The 18,261-nt window shown below is 42.2% G+C and overlaps 1 protein-coding gene across 4 annotated transcripts in view; it reads right to left on the reverse strand.

Annotated features, from left to right (window-relative positions):
* The window catches only part of CATSPERE (catsper channel auxiliary subunit epsilon), a 162,296-nt gene that overhangs the window by 4,425 nt on the left and 139,610 nt on the right, over window positions 1-18,261 (reverse strand). For all 4 annotated transcript variants that reach the window (XM_026455120.2, XM_026455121.2, XM_026455119.2 and 1 more), the window contains one exon: window positions 2,159-2,212. In XM_026455120.2, the coding sequence (XP_026310905.1) occupies window positions 2,159-2,212 (54 nt within the window). The remainder of the gene's footprint in view (window positions 1-2,158; window positions 2,213-18,261) is intronic.

The following is an 18,261-nucleotide window of genomic DNA, read 5'->3' on the forward strand; positions in this document are numbered from 1 at the left end:
AGAAAGTAGGTAGTTGGGGATTTGCCAGAGGGAGGAACAAATCCCAGAGGGGTGAGGGTGTACTGGCAAGTGTTCTTGAAATAATGGACTTTGAAATGTAAGGAAATGCAAAGTACAAAAAGAGAGACTGAAAGTAGAGGTGGAGGTTCCAGGGAGGGTGAAGGGGGGTTGCGGTGGGTGTCATGGAATTAACAAGCTGGAAGGACAGGAGGTCATGATCAGAGAATGGGATGTGATGTCTGGATTGATGCTTTAGGAAGCAGAGAAGTTACAAGTAATGACAGTGTGGAAAGTGTAACTGTGGGAGTGGATGGCTGAAGTGCAGTAGAGGGAGGTCACCGAGGATGTGGTAAGGCCACGATTTTGGATGCTGGATGCGAACACTGATAGTGGGACTTGATGTGGAGAGGAAACCAGTGTGACGGGGCCAAAGTTGAGAATGAATGCAGCAGACTGTAGAGAGGACATGGTGATGAAGACAGACAGCTGGCGCTGCAGCAGACGCCATGCGCCTCAAAGGATCAGGGTATGTTTTGTGTTGGTTTTTTTGGTTTTGTTTTACAAGAACGAGGATAAGGAATGATCTGGAATTGGTAATAGGACCCTCTGAGGTACATGGGAGGTGAAAGAAAAGAGCACCACTTGAGAGGCCTGAAGGTGGAGCAGTGTCTTCCCGGGAGAGCCTGGTTACCCCTAAGGAGAGAGAGGGAGGCTCAGAGGAGGGTTGAAGATCTGGGTGAGTTTGCTGGTTAAAGGATGGCAATTCCAGAGAGCAGAATGGAAACGCTGGGAAAGTGGTGGGGTTGAGTGCTGGGCTAGGAGCAAGGAAGTGCCGAGCTCTCTGCCTTCTACAAACTCATCTCTAGTCGCTGCTCAAGAAAAGGGCTCCATTATTAAGGAAATAATCAACCACCAGCCAGCCCTGGTGTGCCTCTGCTACCCTTCAGGGCCCAGGTGTTGCTGGAGGCTAACCTACAGTCACTAACCAAATAGACTGTCCTGTATGCTGTGCTTATATGCCCTGGCTGCTGGACTCCAGCGCTGGCAGGTGAGAGCGGGGGCAGGTGGGTGAGATCCTCCTCCTTTGCCTTTCTCCCCGCTAACTCACTTGACTCTTTCTTTGGTTGGTGGGTACTTGGGTGGGCATATACCTTAATATTCACCTAAGTCAAACATACCAACCCATGAGGAAGAAAAGTCACTAGGAAAAGGTTGTGCCTGTTTCCCAAGGTTATGTAGGAACAATTCTTGACTTCATTTGCAGGTTATTCCCACTATTAACACTCCGTCAGCACAGAAACCCCAGGAGCCAGTCATATTTACAGAGGGGCCATGAATAGCTTAATTGTTTTCCTTATGCCCTTATTTAACAATTCTCCCCCGCTCCCCCCACCAAAAAAGCCCCATAAAACAAAACCCAAACACCCAAATTCCAAACACCAGGCCCAAAACGGAGTAGCAAAGTCATTTGGGATTCTAACTTTAGTATCAGGACTTTTCATTCTGCCCTGCAAGGGACCTGGAGCGGAGTCCAGGGAAATCCCTTTACTGTTTCCTAAATGCATCAGAATGAGGGTCTGTGGTTGAAAGCTGACCCAGGCTTAGAGCAGAGGGCACAGCCACCGTCACCTCCCAATCCCTACGACTGCATTCTGGCATCTGCCAAGTAGGAGCAGCTGAGACAGGTTTGATAGGAAGACAGTGGCTGTTGAGTGGGATGGCACGAAAGGGACCTTTGCTGCAGTAACAGCTCTCAGGAATTCCTGCTGTGTCCCTGTATACACACTATACACACATACAATTTTTAGGATGTCATATAGGGGGCAGAAGTCACAGGGCTTCAGGGAAACAGCAAGTTTCTGTCATTTGGGAAGACAGATTTCACAGATAGCCCCCCAAAAATCTAAATATAGACTGATTAAAACCATTGACTTTGCAGTAAACACTTCATACGTTTTTGTGTTGTTGTTTTAGGATTCATTTGCATATTATATACTGTATAATAATGTTTTTCATAATAAGATTTAAGCTGGGGGCCCTGAAAACTGAGTGCACAGGCTGCTTCTGGGAGACACGGGGGGAGGTGCTTTTCCTTTTTAGCTGCCACTTGTATCTTAGAAATTCCCTAATTAAAGTCCAGTTAGGCACTGCTCATTACCTGGGAATCAGTCCAAACGTCTCTATTGCAAACATAGCTGTTAGGTTACAGAAACTGCAAATTAGAAAAATAATATTAAAGATTAAATTAAGTACAATATATTTTAAAATGCTCTCCATGTCCCTATGGTAACAATCAAACCATATATAATCCTAGTTAAGGTGTCATTTTCTTGACAAAGGACAGATGGATACATTCACAGAAGAGCTGTGATTATTTTTCCCTGTGTACGTCTCAGGCTTCTCTGAGATTCCTCAAGAGCTCTCTATCCTGACAGCCTTACATCATTTTGATAGTGGTTCCCAAGGCAACAGTAATAATGATATTACTAATAAGTATTGGCAGAAATAAAAAAGCTAACCTTTATGAACGTTAATACTTACTGAAAATGAATACTGGCAGGCACGGTGGCACGCACCTGTAATCCCAGCCTTTGGGAGGCCAAGGCGGGCAGATCACCTGAGGTCAGGAGTTCGAGACCGACCTGACCAACAGGGTGAAACCCCTTCTCTACTAAAAATACAAAAATTAGCCACGTGTGGTGGCAGGCACCTGTAGTCACAGCTACTCGGGAGGCTGAGGCAGGAGAATCTCTTGAACCTGGGAGGCGGAGCTTGCAGTGAGCTGAGATCGTGCCACTGCACTCCAGCCTAGGTGACAGAGCGAGACTCCGTCTCAAAAAAAAAAAAAAAAAAAAAAAGAATACTAATTGAGCATTGCTATGTACCAGGCAGCATGCCAAATGCTTACATGCATTATCTTAGTGGATCTTCACAGCAACCCTTCCTTGTAGATGAGGAAACTCAGATGAGAAGCTCAGGCAGGTTAAGCAACTTGAGAAAGTTTACACAGCTGTTAGCAGCAGAGCTGGGATTTGAAGTCAGGTTTTTCTGACCCTGCTGCCCATCATGTTCACCTGATGTAGGCTAACTCCTTCAGGAAGCTGACTATTAGGGGCTCCATATATAAAACTATTATTTCTAATGTTACTGAATGTCTCTCATTGTTAGGTATATCGCTTGGAATGAGGCAGGATATAGCTAAGCAAACATTTCTGACATGATTTCACCCACCTACATGTGGGAGAACATAGAAGAAAGGAACTTATTTTTATTGCATATTTGTTATGTGCTTGGCAAAGTTAGAGATTTTTACCCAGATGCTTCATTTACTCCTCAGAATACTGTAAGGCAGGTATTATCAACCCACTCTACAGATACAGAACGGCTCAAAAAGAGTAAGCAATTTTCTTTAGACTGAGTAGCTAGTAGTGGCAAAACTGGGATTCAAACCAAAGTAGACGCTACCAATATATCAACTTGGGGAACTGGCATGTAAATACAGCCCACAAACAACAATACAAGATACAGGGTTATACATTGTAGGCTGGGCACGGTGGCTCACGTCTGTGATTCCAGCACTTTGGGAGGCCGCGGCGGGTGGATTGCCTGAGCTCAGGAGTTGGAGACCAGCCTGGGCAACATGGTATAACCCCGTCTCTACTAAAATACAAAAAATTAGCCAGGTGTGGGGGTCTGCGCCTGTAGTCCCAGCTACTCGGGAGGCTGAGGCAGGAGAATTGCTTGAACTGGGGAGGCGTAGGTTGCAGTGAGCGGAGATCGCACCACTGCACTCCATCCTGGGCAACAGAGGGAGACTCCATCACACACACTGAGTGATGTAGACACCTATCACGAGAATGTTCACACACTGAGTGATGTAGACACCTATCACGAGAATGTTCACACACTGAGTGATGTAGACACCTATCACGAGAATGTTCACACACTGAGTGATGTAGATACCTATCACGGGAATGTTCGCAGCACGGCAAAGGGGCTTGTGTTGAGTCCTAAAGGTTGGAGTTTAAGGATGAAGGGCTAGGGTATTCCAGGTATAGAGAGAGATGAGCAAAGGTTGGGAAATGGGAATGAATTTGTGAGGTTTAAGGGATAATGAGGAAATAGCTTGGTGCGTGTAGAGGGAAGTAGTGGGGGTTTTGTGTGTGTGTGTGTGTGTGTGTGTGTGTGTGTGCGCGCGCGCTCATGCCTGCACATGTGCCCTCCAGAGGGCTTTAATGAAAGGCTTAGGAATTTTGACTTTACCCTTTTTGTATAAAGGAGTCATGATTGTTTTTGAATTTAATTCAATAGCAGTTTGTAAAGTGATTTGGAATAGAGAGATTAGATGTAAGTGGGCCATATGGAAAAATTATTCACAGTAGTGAACAACCCAGTTTTGTGATAATGAGGTCTAGACTTGGGTAGAGGCGACTGGGACTGAAAAGAGGGCCAAGTTGACCTTTGATAGAATGAAATTGTGATGGAATCAGCATGGAATAAGTGCAGTTGGAACTTTACGGTTTAAAAGTTGTTAGATGTAGTATTGTCAAATGGACTGAGCTGGTTGATAGCATAGTTTAGGTATTCTGTATCCTTACTGATTTTCTCTCTGGTTGTCCTATCAATTTCTGAGAAAGGAGTGTTGAAATCTCCAACTGTAGTTAGGGGTTTGCTGTTTCTCTGTTTAGTTCTATCCATTTTTGTTTCATGTATTTTGAAGCTGTTTTAAAGGTAAATCCACATTTAGGATTATTATACCTTTCTTTATCACTATGTAATGAGTCTCTTTATACCTTCCTTGTTCTGAATTCCTGTTATCTGCTATCAATATGGCCAATCTAGCTTTCTTTTGACTACTATTAGCATGGTTTATCTTTTTTTTATCCTTTTACTTTTAATCAATCTGTGTCTTCATATTTAATATGGGCTACTGGTAGACAGTCTGTAGTTAGGTCTTATATTTTTATCCAATATGACAATTTCTGTTCTTCAATTGGGATATTTAGACCATTTGTATTTAATATAATTGTTGGTATCTTTAGAGTTAAATCTACAGTCTTGCTATTTGTTTGCTATCTTAAGTTGTTATACATTTTTAAGTTATATATTTTGTTTTCCTTTCTCCTTTTCTTCTGTCCTTTTTTGTATTAATAAAGTATTTTTTTAATGATTCCACATTATCTCCCCTATTAGTTTTTATAGGTTTGTGTCTTTTTCTAATGTGTTTGGTATACAATATCAATCATTTATCACATTTTTCTGGCAAATAATATACCATTCTTAAGTATAAGAATCTTAAAATACTATGCTTCTAATCCCTACTCCCATCCTTTGTGCCATTGTTTTCATCCATTTTACTTTTATTACATGTTACAAACCCCACAGTATTTTCTTTTCTTTTTTTTTTTTTTTTTGAGACAGAGTCTCACTCTATTGCCCAGGCTGGAGTGCGATGGCATGATCTTGGCTCACTGCAACCTCCGCCTCCCAGGTTTGAGTGATTCTCCTGCCTCAGCTTCCCAAGTAGCTGGCATTACAGGTGCGCACCACTATGCCTGGCTAATTTTTGTATTTTTAGTAGAGAAGGAGATTCACTATGTTGGCCAGGCTGGTCTCAAACTCCTGACCTTATGATCCGCTCGCTTTGGCCTTCCAAAGTGCTGGGATTACAGGTGTGAGCCACCACACCCGGCCACAGTATTTTCTTTAACTATTTTTGCTTTTTTTTTTTTTTTTAAATCTTTTGAGACAGGTTCTCACTCTATCACCCAGGCTAGAGTGCAGCAGCACCATCACAGCTCACTGCAACTTCAACTTCCCAGCTCAACCAATCCTCCCACCTCAGCCTCATTTGGGTGAATACCAGTGAGTACCACTGCTGGGTCGTACAGTAACAGTATGTTTAGTTTTGTAAGAAACTGCCAAACAACTGTCTTCCAAAGTGGCTGCACCATTTGGACTTCTTTCAGCAATGAATAAGACTTCCTGATGTTCCATATCCTTGTCAGATTTGATATTGTCAGTGTGCTGGATTTTGACCATTCTGGTAAGTGTGTAGTGGTATCTTATTGTTTTAATTTGCATTTTCTAATGACATATGATGTTGAACATTTTTTTCATATGCTTTTTTGTCATCCATTTATCTTCTCTGGAGAGGTGTCTGTTCAGATCTTTTGCCCATTTTTAAATCTGGTTATTTTCTTATTGTTGCATTCTAAGCCTTCTTTGTATATTCTGGATACCAATTATTTATTGGATCTCTCTTTTGTAAATATTTTCTCCCAGTGTGTGGCTTGTCTTCTCATTCTCTTGACATTGTCTTTCACAGAGCAGAAGTTTTTAATTTTAATGAAGTCCAACTTTTCAATGATTTATTTCATGGATCATACCATTGGTGTTTATCCAAAGAGTCATAGCCATATGCAAGGTTAATTAGTTTTTTTTCCTATGTTAGTTATCTTCTATGAGTTTCAGAGTTTTGCATTTTATATTTAGGTCTATGATTTCTGTATTCCTTTTTTTTTTTTTTTAACTTTAGAGATGGGATCTCGCAATGTTGAGCTTGAAGTTCTGGGTTCAAATGATCCTCTCCAACAGCCTCCTGAGTAGCTGGTACTACAGGCATGCAACACCATGCCCAGCTATAAGACTTGTACTGAGGGGTTATGTTGCAAGCATAACCCAGTTCTTATCATGCTCTATCTCAACAAACACATTGTTTCTAGACAGATTTAGATCCTACCAAGTTCTAGAGAGCAATACGAAAGTCAAACTCAGGAGAGGAAGGGTTACACAGAAAAATAACTGCAGAATTTTGCCAACTCATATAAGCAATACCCTAAGAATATGTATAGAAAAAATGAATTCTGAGAGTGTTAGACCAAGGAAGTGTAAGCATAACTCTAGGTCATATTCGATTGTTGATACGAATGCATTAAATGAACTTGAGAGGACAGCCACCCTTTATTATAATGTATAGAAATAAGTAGAAAGACTTAGAGAAAGGGAAATACTGGAGTGAACTGATCAGACGTGAACTACTCATTCTCCCTGAGGTAGGACCCATACGATACTCCATTCACCACGGCATTGAGAACTACATCATGACAGAAACACCAAAGGTGTTGATCCCGCAACACTTAACAGTGAACTTCCTGCATGCTAACCTTCATCTCAGAGTTTCCTTTCCAGGGTACCTGCAACACCTACAATAACTCAATTTAAGTTTTTTGGTTGAACTGTTCAGAAGACTGACGAGTTTTGGGGACTGATAGAATATTATGAGATTAATCAAGAGTGGCTATCTCCCCCCACAATGTATTCTCATCAAAGAAGCAAATCCATACCACCCTCAGCGTCTGAGAAGCAGCCATTCATTTAGCAAATTATTCCCTCCTCCCCACACCACTATCATGTAAACCTTTAACAAACTGCCGTTCCAACCGGAATGAGTTTTGAATTCCAGACACTTAAATATATTACACTGTACAGAAAACAGTAAAACTCAAAAAGTACATGTGACACGGGAGCTTTCACCACCATCCCTCAACACTCTGATACCTGCAGAGTGAACAACATGAGCTTTGCAATCAGACTGACTGAGGCTCAAGTCTGGTTTCACTACATCGTCTGTGGCCCTGGGCAAGAAACCCAGCAGGCAGAAAGGAGCAGAGGCCGTTTGCTTTCACCCGGGGAATACTGTAATCCACCTCCCTTCTTGCTTCAGGACCACATCCACTCTATGATCCTGCTGTCATGGAGTCTGTTTTTATCATCATCTCATAGAACATCATGCTGGTCCACTATATTGATGATACATGACCTGGAGGGCAGGAGGTAGCAGATACTGCAGATATATTAGTAAGATAAAGGAGACAAGGCCAAGTGTTGTGGCTCACACCTGTAATGCCAGCAGTTTGGGAGACTGAGGCAGGTGGATTGCTTGAGGTCAGGAGTTTGAGACCAGCTTGGCCAACATGGCAAAATCCCGTCTCTACTAAAAATACAAAAATTAGCCAGGCATGGTGGTGCATGCTTGTAATCCCAGAAACTTGGGAGGCTGAGGCACAAGAATCGCTTGAGCTTGGGAGGCAGGGGTTGCATTGAGCTGAGATGACGCCACTGTACTCCAGCCTGGACCACAGACCAAGACTGTGTCTCAAAAACAAAAGATAAAGGAGACAAGGCCAAGTCTGCTGGCTCACACCTGTAATCCCAGCACTTTGGGAGGATTGATTAAGGCAAGGAGTTCAAGACCAGGCTGGGCAACATAGCAAGACCTTGTCCCTACCAAAAAAAAAAAAAAAAAAAAAAAGGTAAGAGAGATAAATCCCATGAGTTGTGGGGTACATGATGCACTGTTGAGAGTCAAAGACAAGTTCCTGCTTTTTATACTTCTTCCACAAGAAAGGGATGTGCCTTTTTATGGCACACTTTGGATTTTGGAGGCAACATGTACCACACATAATTTGCATGCGCTTCTCCAAATATGCAGAGGGACCTGAAAGTCAGCCAGAATGGGGTCCAGGGTGAAGAGCCTGTCTAGATGGTCCAGGTGATGCAAACAGGGCTGAGATCTCGCTCTTATGACCTAACAGATCTAAAGGTGCTTGATATGTCTGTGGCAGATAAGGAGGCTGTGTGATTGTGGAAGTTCTGATGGGGGAATATTAGCAGATGCCTCTACAGTTTTGAAGCAAATGCAAGTACTCTTGGGCAAGTAACAGTTCTCTTGAGAAACAGCTCATGGTTTAGGTACTGGCAGAAACTGAACTTCTGATCCCCAAACACCAAGTAACCATGAAACCTGGTTTGCCTCTTATAGCTGAGTGTTAGTCTTATCTCTAACACGAGGAAGTTGAAAGTGCTCAAACGAACTCCGTCATGAAGTGTCAGTACAGAACTGGTCTTGGGATGCCGAAATGCACAAATAAGCATGTAAACAGCTGACTCGGCTACCATTTGCCTAGATGTGGGGAGTTCCCCACTGACTATAAAGAAAAAATATGAGAAAGATTTACAGATTGCTCTGAATCCAGATGTGGACAGCTGTGGTACTATAGCTCCATCCACATGTAATCGTGAGGAACAGTGGAGAAGAAAAGGCCTCCGAGCATAAAAATCTTCAGGTACGATAATTTTCCCACTTTTCCTAATAGGAGAGGTGGCCTGAGGCATAATCACGGGCAGGGGTAAATATGTGGTGACATGGCCGGGACTTGGAAAAAACCAGAGTTGATGAGAAGAAATATGAGGGAAAAGCATATAGATGAAATGCTTAGAATGAGACCAGTGTATCTGAATTGTGGGGTTTTATGTGAATGTTTCTCAAAACACCTTTACTGGAGAGGAAGCTCTTAGCTTACTTATCACCTGAGCACCACATGGTTGGCCTCTTTCCCCAGCTACTCAAATGCTTGCTCATGGGCTCATAAACAATGTGGCTGTGGTGTCTAGGATGGCCTTAGAAGCACGGATTTCCCTTCCCAAGGATGATCTGGATGCCACCACTACAAAATACCATACAGCAGTCCCCCTTTATCCACAGAGGACAGTTCCAAGACCCCCAGGTAGATGCCTGAAACCATGGATAGTACCAGACCCTACATATAACTATGTTTTTCCTATACATACAAACGTATGATAAAGTTTAATTTATAAATGAGGCACAGTAAGAGCTGAACAATAACTAGTAATAAAATAGAACAATTATAACAACATGACAGAATCACTACTTTTGCACTTTGTGGCCATTACAAAGTAAAGTAAGGGTTACGGGAACACAACAGTATTGCTTTAATGCTACAATGGGTCTGATAGCCAGGATGGCTATTAAGTGACTATCGGGCAGGTTGTGCACGTAGCACTGATAGACTAGACAGAGATCATTCACATCCCAGGCTGGACGAGGTGGGACCGTGCTACATTTCATCATGTTGCTCAGAATGGCATGCAATTTAAAATCTATGAATTGTTTACTTCTGGAATTTTCCAGCTCATATTTTTGGACCACTGTTGATTACAAGTAAGTGAAATCACGGAAAGCGAAGCTGTGGATCAGGAGAAATAGCATGCAGGTATACCTTGTTTTGTTGAGTTTCACTTTATTGTGCTTCGCAGATACTATGAATGGTACCAATAGACTTGCTCAACACAGGATTACCACAAACCTTCAATTTTTATAAGAATGTGCTTGCTTTGTGTCTATCACATTTTGGTAATTCTCACAGTATTTCAATTTTTTTTTTTTTTTTTTTTTTTAACAGGGTCTTGCTCTGTTATCAGGCTGGAGTGCAGTGGCACAGTCACAGCTCACTGCAGCCTTGACCTTCTGGGCTCAAGTGATCGTCCCTCTCAGCCTTCTGAGTAGATAGGACTACAGACACATGCCACCATGCTCAGATAATATTTTTTTAAAAAATTGTTGTAGTGATGGGATCTCACTAGTTGCCCAGGTGGGTCTTGAACTCCTGGCTTCCAACTATTATCTCGCTTTGGCCTCCCAAAGTGTCAGCCTTTTTCATTATTATTATATCTGTTATAGGATCTGTGGTCAGTGATCTCTGATGTTACTACTGAAAGTGTCCTGGTGCACCATGAACTGTGACCATATACGATAGTGGACTTCATCAATGTTATGTATGCTCTGACTGCTCACTGACCACATCCCCCATCTCTCCAATCAGCCTCCCTACCCCCTGAGACACAGCAATATTGAAATTAGGCCAATGAATAACCTTAAAATAGCCTCTACGTGTTCAAGTAAAAGGAAGAGGCACATGTCTCTCACTCTAAATCAAAAGCTAGAAATGATGAAACTTAGTGAGGAAGGCATGTTGAAAGTTGAGACAGGCTGAAAGCTTGGCCTCTTGCACCAACAGCCACATCGTGAATGCAAAGTGTCTGAAGGAAAATTAAAAGTGCTGCTCTAGTGAACACATGAACAGTGAGAAAGTGCAACAGCCTTATTACTGATATAGAGAAAGTCTGAATGGTCTGGACAGATAATCAAACCAGCCACAACATCCCTTAAACCAAAGCCTAATTTAGAGCAAGGTCCTAGCTCTCTTCAATTCTAGGAAGGCTGAGAGAAGTGAAGAAGCTGCAGAAGGAAGGTTTGAAGCTAGAAGAGGTTGGTTTATGAGGTTTAAGAAAAGAAGCCATCTGCATAACATAAAATTACATGGTGAAGCAGCAAGTGCTGATGGAGAGGCTGCAGCAATGATCCAGAAGATCTGGCTAAGATGATTGATGAAGGTGGCCACACTCCACAACAGATTTTCAGTGTGGATGAAGCAGATTTCTGTTGGAAGAAGATGCCATCTAGGACTTTCTTTTTTTGTTTTTGTTTTTGTTTTTTTTTGAGGTGGAATTTTGCTCTTGTTGCCCAGGCTAGAGTGCAGTGGCGTGATCTTGGCTCACTGCAACCTCCACCTCCTGGGTTCAAGTGAGTCTCCTGCCTCAGCCTCCCAGGTAGCTGGGATTACAGGTGCCCATGACCACACCTGGCTAATTTTGTGTTTTTAGTAGAGATATGGTTTCACAATGTTGGTCAGGCTGGTCTTGAACTCCTGACCTCAGGTGATCACCCACCTCGGCCTCCCAAAGTGCTGGGATTACAGGTGTGAGCAACCATGCCCGGCCTCACCTAGAACTTTCATAGCTAGAGAAGGGAAATCAGTACCTGGCTTCAGAGCTTCAAAGGATAAGCTGACTTTCTTGTTAGAGGCTAATGTAGCTGATGATTTTAAGTTAAAGCCAGCACTCATTTACCATTCCAAAAATTCTAGGGCCCTTCAGAATTATGGTAAGTCTACTCTGCCTGTGCTCTTTAAGTGGAATAACAAAGCCTGGATGACAGCATGTCTGTTTACAGAATGCTTTACTCACTATTTTAAGCCCATTGTTAAGACTTACTCTCAGAAAAAAAAAAAGATTCCTCAAAATATTACTAGTTGGCCGGGCGTGGTGACTCACACCTGTAATCCCAGCACTTTGGGAGGCTGAGGCAGGAGGATTGCTTGAGCCCAGGAGTTTGAAACCAGATTGGGCAACAGAACCAGATCCTCTCTCTTATTTTAAAAAGTAAAAAAAAAAAAAAAAAAAAAAAAATAGGCCAGGCGCGGTGGCTCATGCCTGTAATCCCAGCATTTTGGAAGGCCAAGGCGAGTGGATCACAAGGTCAAGAGATCGAGACCATCCTGGCCAACATGGTGAAACCCCGTCTCTACTAAAAGTACAAAAATTAGCTGGGTGTGGTGCCACATGCCTGTAGTCCCAGCTACTGGAGGCTGAGGCAGGAGAATCGCTTGATTCTGGAGGAGGTTGCAGTGAGCCGAGATCGTGCCAGTGCACTCCAGCCTGGCAACAGAGTGACACTCTGTCTAAAAAATAATAATAATAAAAATAACCCCCCAAAAAACAAAATATTACTACTCATTGACAATGCACCTGGTCACCCAAGAGCTCAGATGGAGATGTTCAAGGAGATCAATGTTGTTTTCATGCCTATCATACCTGCTAACACAATATTCATTCTGCAGCCCATGATCAATGAGTAAGTTTGACTTCCAAGTCTTACTATTTAAGAATTACATCTCATAAGTCTATAGCTGCCATGGATAGTAAATCCTCTGATGTATCTGGACAAAATAAATGGAAAACCTGGAAAGTATTCACCATTCTAGATGCCACTGAGAACATTCATGATCATGGGAGAAGGTAAAAATATCAACATTAGCAGGAGTTTGGAAGAAGTTGACTCTAACCCTCATGATGGCTTTGAGGGACTCAAGACTTCAGTGGAGGAAATCACTGCAGATGTGGCAGAAATAGCAAGAGAGGTAGAATTAGAAGTGGAGTCTGAAGATGGAACTGAATTGCCGCAATGTCATGATAAAACTTGAATGGATGATAGTGCTTTGCTTCTCATAAATGAGCAAAGAAAGTGGTTTCTTTCTTTCTTTTTTTTCTTTTTCTTTGATGGACTCTTGCTCTGTCGCCTAGGCCAGAGTGCAATGGCACAATCTCGGCTCACTGCAATCTCTGCCTCCCGGGTTCAAGCAGTTCTCCTGCCTCAGCCTCCCAAGTAGCTGGGATTACAGGCACCCACCACCAAATCTGGCTAATTTTTGGTATTTTTAGCAGAGACGGATTTTTGCCATCCAGGCTGGTCTCGAACTCCTGACTTCAAGTGATCCACCTGCCTGTGCCTCCCAAAGTGCTAGGATTATAGGCGTGAGCCACCGCGCCCAGCGGTGCTTTCTTGAGATCAGATCTACTCCCGGTGAAGTTGCTGTAAATACTGTTGAAATAACAAAGTGTTTATCATATTACATACATTTAGTTGATAAAGCAGTGGCAAGATTTGAGAGGACTGACTCCAGTTTTGAAAGTTCTACTGTGCGTAAAATGCTGCCAAACAGCATGGCATGCTACATTGAAATCTTTCATGAAAGGAATAGTTGCAGCAAAGTTCACTGTTGCCTTATTTTAAGAAACTGCCACAGCCACCCCAACCTTCAGCAACCACCACCCCAATTAGCATCCATCAACACTGAGGCAAGACCTTCCACCAACAAAAAGATTGACTTGCTAAAAGCTCAGATGATTGTTGGCATTTTTTAGCAATAAAGTATTTTTAAAATTAAGGTAGTTATATGTTTTTTAGACAATGTGCAATGCTGTTGCACACTTAATAGGCTACAGTATAAACATAAGATTTGTACGCATTGGGAAACCAAAAAATTCACATGACTCGCTTTACTACGGGCGTCTGGAACTAAACCTACAGTATCTCCGGGGTGTGCCTGTATTTGGCAGTGGCAGCAACCAACCAAAGCCTCCTGTGTGTATATGAATCCAGAGGTATCAGACAGCCATCTGGTGACAGGTTGATTATGGCATGGAGGGGACAGTGATTTATTCTTTCTGTGACAATTTTGGGATTTGAATTTGCCTTTTCTACAAAGCCTCTGCCTGCAACACCACACAGGGATATAACGAGTGTCATATGTATTTTCATGTTATCCCCACAAGATTGCTTCTAGCCAAGGAACTCATTTTATAGCAAAAGAAGGCAGCGAGGTGTGGCTCACACCTGTAATCCTAGCACTCTGGGAGGCCAAGGTGGGCAGATCACCTGAGGTCAGGAGTTCGAGACCAGCCTGGCCAGCATGGCAAAATTTCATCTATACTAAAAATACAAAAATTAAACAGGCGTGGTGGCGGGTGCCTGTAGTCTCAGCTGCTTGGGAGGCTGAGGCATGAGAATAGCTTGAGTCCATGAGGTGGAGGTTGCAGTGAACTGAAATCACACCACTGCACTGCACTTCAGCCTGGGTGACAGAGCAAGACTCAGTCTCTGATGATGATGATGATAATAATAATAATAATAAGGCAAAGGGCTGGTATACATGTAATTCACTGGCCACACAGAATAGTAGCATGGACTTTTAAGGCTGCTATTTATTATGAGGGTAACCAAAATTACTGGCTACCTAGGACACTTTTGGTATTACACCTGCTGCTTGGGTGTAAATGTTAACAAAGCTTTATTTTACTCGCAGAAGTGCTCTGGTATGGATGATTATATTGAAAAGCTGTGAAGCCAGCAAGAAAGGTTATCTGTGAAGTTGGGGAATTCTCTTTCGATGAAGTAAATACTTTTGTCAGTGAGTAAGATTTGGAGGTGTTTCTCCCACAGACAGAATACGGGAATCTAAGAACCAAGTGATAGAACTGGGAGTGGAATTTCACAATTTTACTTATGGCCCCAGGAATGTACAGACAGGGATTGCTAAGAGCTCAGATTCCTTAGTAGTGAAAATTGACAGCCTGGCTAACATGGTGAAACCCCGTCTCTACTAAAAATACAAAAATTAGCCAGGCGTGGTGGCACATGTCTGTAATCCCAGCTACTTAGGAGGCTGAAGCAGGAGAATCTCTTGAACCCGGGAGGTGGTGGTTGCAGTGAACTGAGATCGCGCCACTGCACTCCAGCCTGGGTAACAGAGTGAGACCCTGTCTCAAACACACACACACACACACACACACACACACACACACACACACACACAGAAAATTAAGGTTATTCTGCTAGGAAATAAACCTGAAATGCTGGCTAAAGACATAGTGAACATAGGTTAGAAAATGGAGAAAACAAAAAATACTATAGCTTCATGATCACATGTGGATACTAGGAATACAGTATCCGTACTTATTTTCTACCTAGCTGTCACCTATTTGAACTGATCTTTCTTTCTCCCGTTTCCCCTACTCTTTTATGTAAGGTGTGTTGGTAGTGGTAGACTCCGCCACCATAAAGGCCACAGGGTACAGAATAGGAAGGCAGGATCATGACAAAATTAAAGGAGGCCTGGGTATCATTCAGACTTTGGACTTGGGGCTAGCTGTGAGACTTCAGTTTGTTCTCTTTTGGGGGCTAATAAGTACATTTGTGATTATTTAGGGTTAATGACACTATGGTAGGTGGAGATATTTGGAAGTTGAAGTTTTTGGAAAAGTAAATGAGGATGTGGACTGTTGTGGACATTTGTTCTTTCCATTGACTAATTTTCTTTTCATGAATGTAGTCTTTTGTTTAATCTGTGTATTGAGTTTTTAGTTAAGTTGATTATGTTTTTCATTTTTAGAAATTTTCTCTGTTTCTTTCCAGGTCTTCTGGTCAGCTTGAATGGTTTCTTCTTTCATCGTACTTTCAGAGCTCTCTTATAAATACATTTCAGCATTTAAGCTTACGTGTTTTGTATTCTGTGTATAATAAACCCAATATTGGAAGCTTTGTAGGTTGGTTTTGTGGATTGTTGTTTCTGTTGGCCCTTGTTCATGATTTCTTCTTCTCTTATGTTTTGTTGGTTGGTGCTTTTCCTTTGGGAATTTTCTGAGGCTTGAGCTTAAAGCACAGTCCTCCAGAGGGGGCATACATTTGCTTTTGCTGAGCATACTGGAGCATACCACTTTAAATTTGAGCATACCACTTTAAATTTGTGGCTAGATTATTCTTTTTGGACAGTCAGCTAATATGTAATCCAGGCTTAAATCTATTCAGTGTACATTTGTAGTTAAAACTCTTAGGGAATAATTTTATTTATTTTTTTAAAATCTGGAGCCAGGGTTGATTCAGGCATGTATCCTTGCCATCTTCCCTAAGGATCCTGCCCTTCAAAGCCTTAGGTTCTTTGATCTACTCTCTATCTCTGCTAGGGCCCCACACTTGTCCTCCTTTCTCCTACATGTTGCCTTGTGATCCAGGTCACCAGGGACACGCAGATAACCCTAGGGAGGATAGAGTGTCTACAGATATCTCCAATAGGATGTAATGAATTTGCACTTTTTCGGAATTTCTGGCCTACAGATAATTCCCTCAGTTTCCCATCAATGTGGCCATGCATTTAAAAGGTGTATGCGTGTTAAATGTACTGTGCAGGAAAGGCTTTCCCTGAACACTGTATCTGTCATATTGTAAGAAATAGAACGCTATTTATATTTTTTAGTTTCTAGCCTGAATTGTAGCCTATAAAATGATGTTCTTTCACTTGTTAAAATTTTATTTTTGGTTCACCATAAGATTATTGTCACTCACGGTGTCTCCCTAGGCACTGGGAGAGAATGTGTGCTCGTAGGCATTGTAAGATACGGCAGATCCTCCCCACTACCCGCTCAATGTGCTTTGGTTTTGAAGTGAATGAGAGATGGGAAACTGGAATCTTCCCTTTTCATAGCTGGTCTTAGTTCTGCTGAGCCTTTCACATGTGAACATCTTACACAACAAAGATGATTATAGTGTTACAAGACAAACAGCACCCATTTTTTCTACCACATGGCTTAAAATGTGGATCAAGTATTTTAACTGGGACAAAACGAAAGAAACAGTAATCTGTTGAAATGTTGGTGGAACTACTGGACTCACTGAGAGATGCTATTTCAGTTTCTAGCATGACACCGTTTATGAGAAATCAAAAGTAATTTTGGCCACATACAATATTATCCTTACAAACTGACTTTAGATCCTAATTCCTAGATAAGCCAAGACTCCACTTTACTTATCTCTTGACTTAGGTTAATTAATAATTTTATTCACATTCTCCACTTGCTTATCTATTTTATGACTACTTGATCTATCAAATTCTGAGAAAGGTATATTAAAGTCTCCTAATAAAACTGTGTTTTTGTCATATTCTTACCTTGTTTCTAATAGTTTTAGTCTCATGTATTGTCTGGCTTTTTGTTGGGTACATAAAATTCATGAATATTTTATCTTCCTTATGGATGATACCTCCTATCACTATAAAATATCAGTTTTTTAGTCCCATTTAATGTCTCCTATTGTCAGTGCACCTGTAGGCATCCTCTTACCTTCAGACTTTCTAGATGAGAATTAGGCATAATACTTGTTCCCCCATCCCCAAACCAGGAGGCCCATGTTAGTTTCCCTGAGTAGTTTTCTTTTTTTCTTTTTTTTTTCCTGAGACGGAGTCTCGCTCTGTCACCCAGGCTGGAGTGCAGTGGCCGGTTCTCAGCTCACTGCAAGCTCCGCCTCCCGGGTTCCCGCCATTCTCCTGCCTCAGCCTCCTGAGTAGCTGGGACTACAGGCGCCGCCACCTAGCCCGGCTAGTTTTTTTTTTTTTTTTTTGTATTTTTTAGTAGAGACGGGGTTTCACCATGTTAGCCAGGATGGTCTCGATCTCCTGACCTCGTGATCCGCCCGTCTCGGCCTCCCAAAGTGCTGGGATTATAGGCTTGAGCCACCGCGCCCGGCCAGTTTCCCTGAGTAGTTTTCTGAAGCCCCCCCTTACTGGTGGGGAAGGATTCTTGTCCCCATGGCATTCGGAAAAGTGTCCTGGAAGCAATCCTCTCTGTCAGCCTTTCTCATGAACTCTCAGCCTTCTTTGGAAGGTGTCTTTGAATAGCTTAGAGGCCAATAGTGGAAATAACCAGTTTTGAGACACCCTCTTTTCAAATCCTGCATTGATAATCATGATTTTAGAACATGTTTGGGACATCTCTGTTAGTGATAGTCACCTTTAAATATCCTGTTTTACTGCGTTTTTAAAAATTACCTTTCTATTTTTGTCTTCATTTTTCTTTTATTTGAATAATTCACTGGTCTGCCCCTTCCTCATCACTCCAAATTCCTTAACAGTGGGTGTCCCCTAAAGCCCTTCCATTCTCTATTTATAATCAGTCAGCTAACCTTTGTACGCTCCTTGAATCCCTGTAGAAGGTACCCACATCCGCATT

This window comes from Piliocolobus tephrosceles, chromosome 1, assembly GCF_002776525.5.
Source record: "Piliocolobus tephrosceles isolate RC106 chromosome 1, ASM277652v3, whole genome shotgun sequence".
In the NCBI taxonomy this organism is placed as follows: Eukaryota; Metazoa; Chordata; class Mammalia; order Primates; family Cercopithecidae; genus Piliocolobus; species Piliocolobus tephrosceles.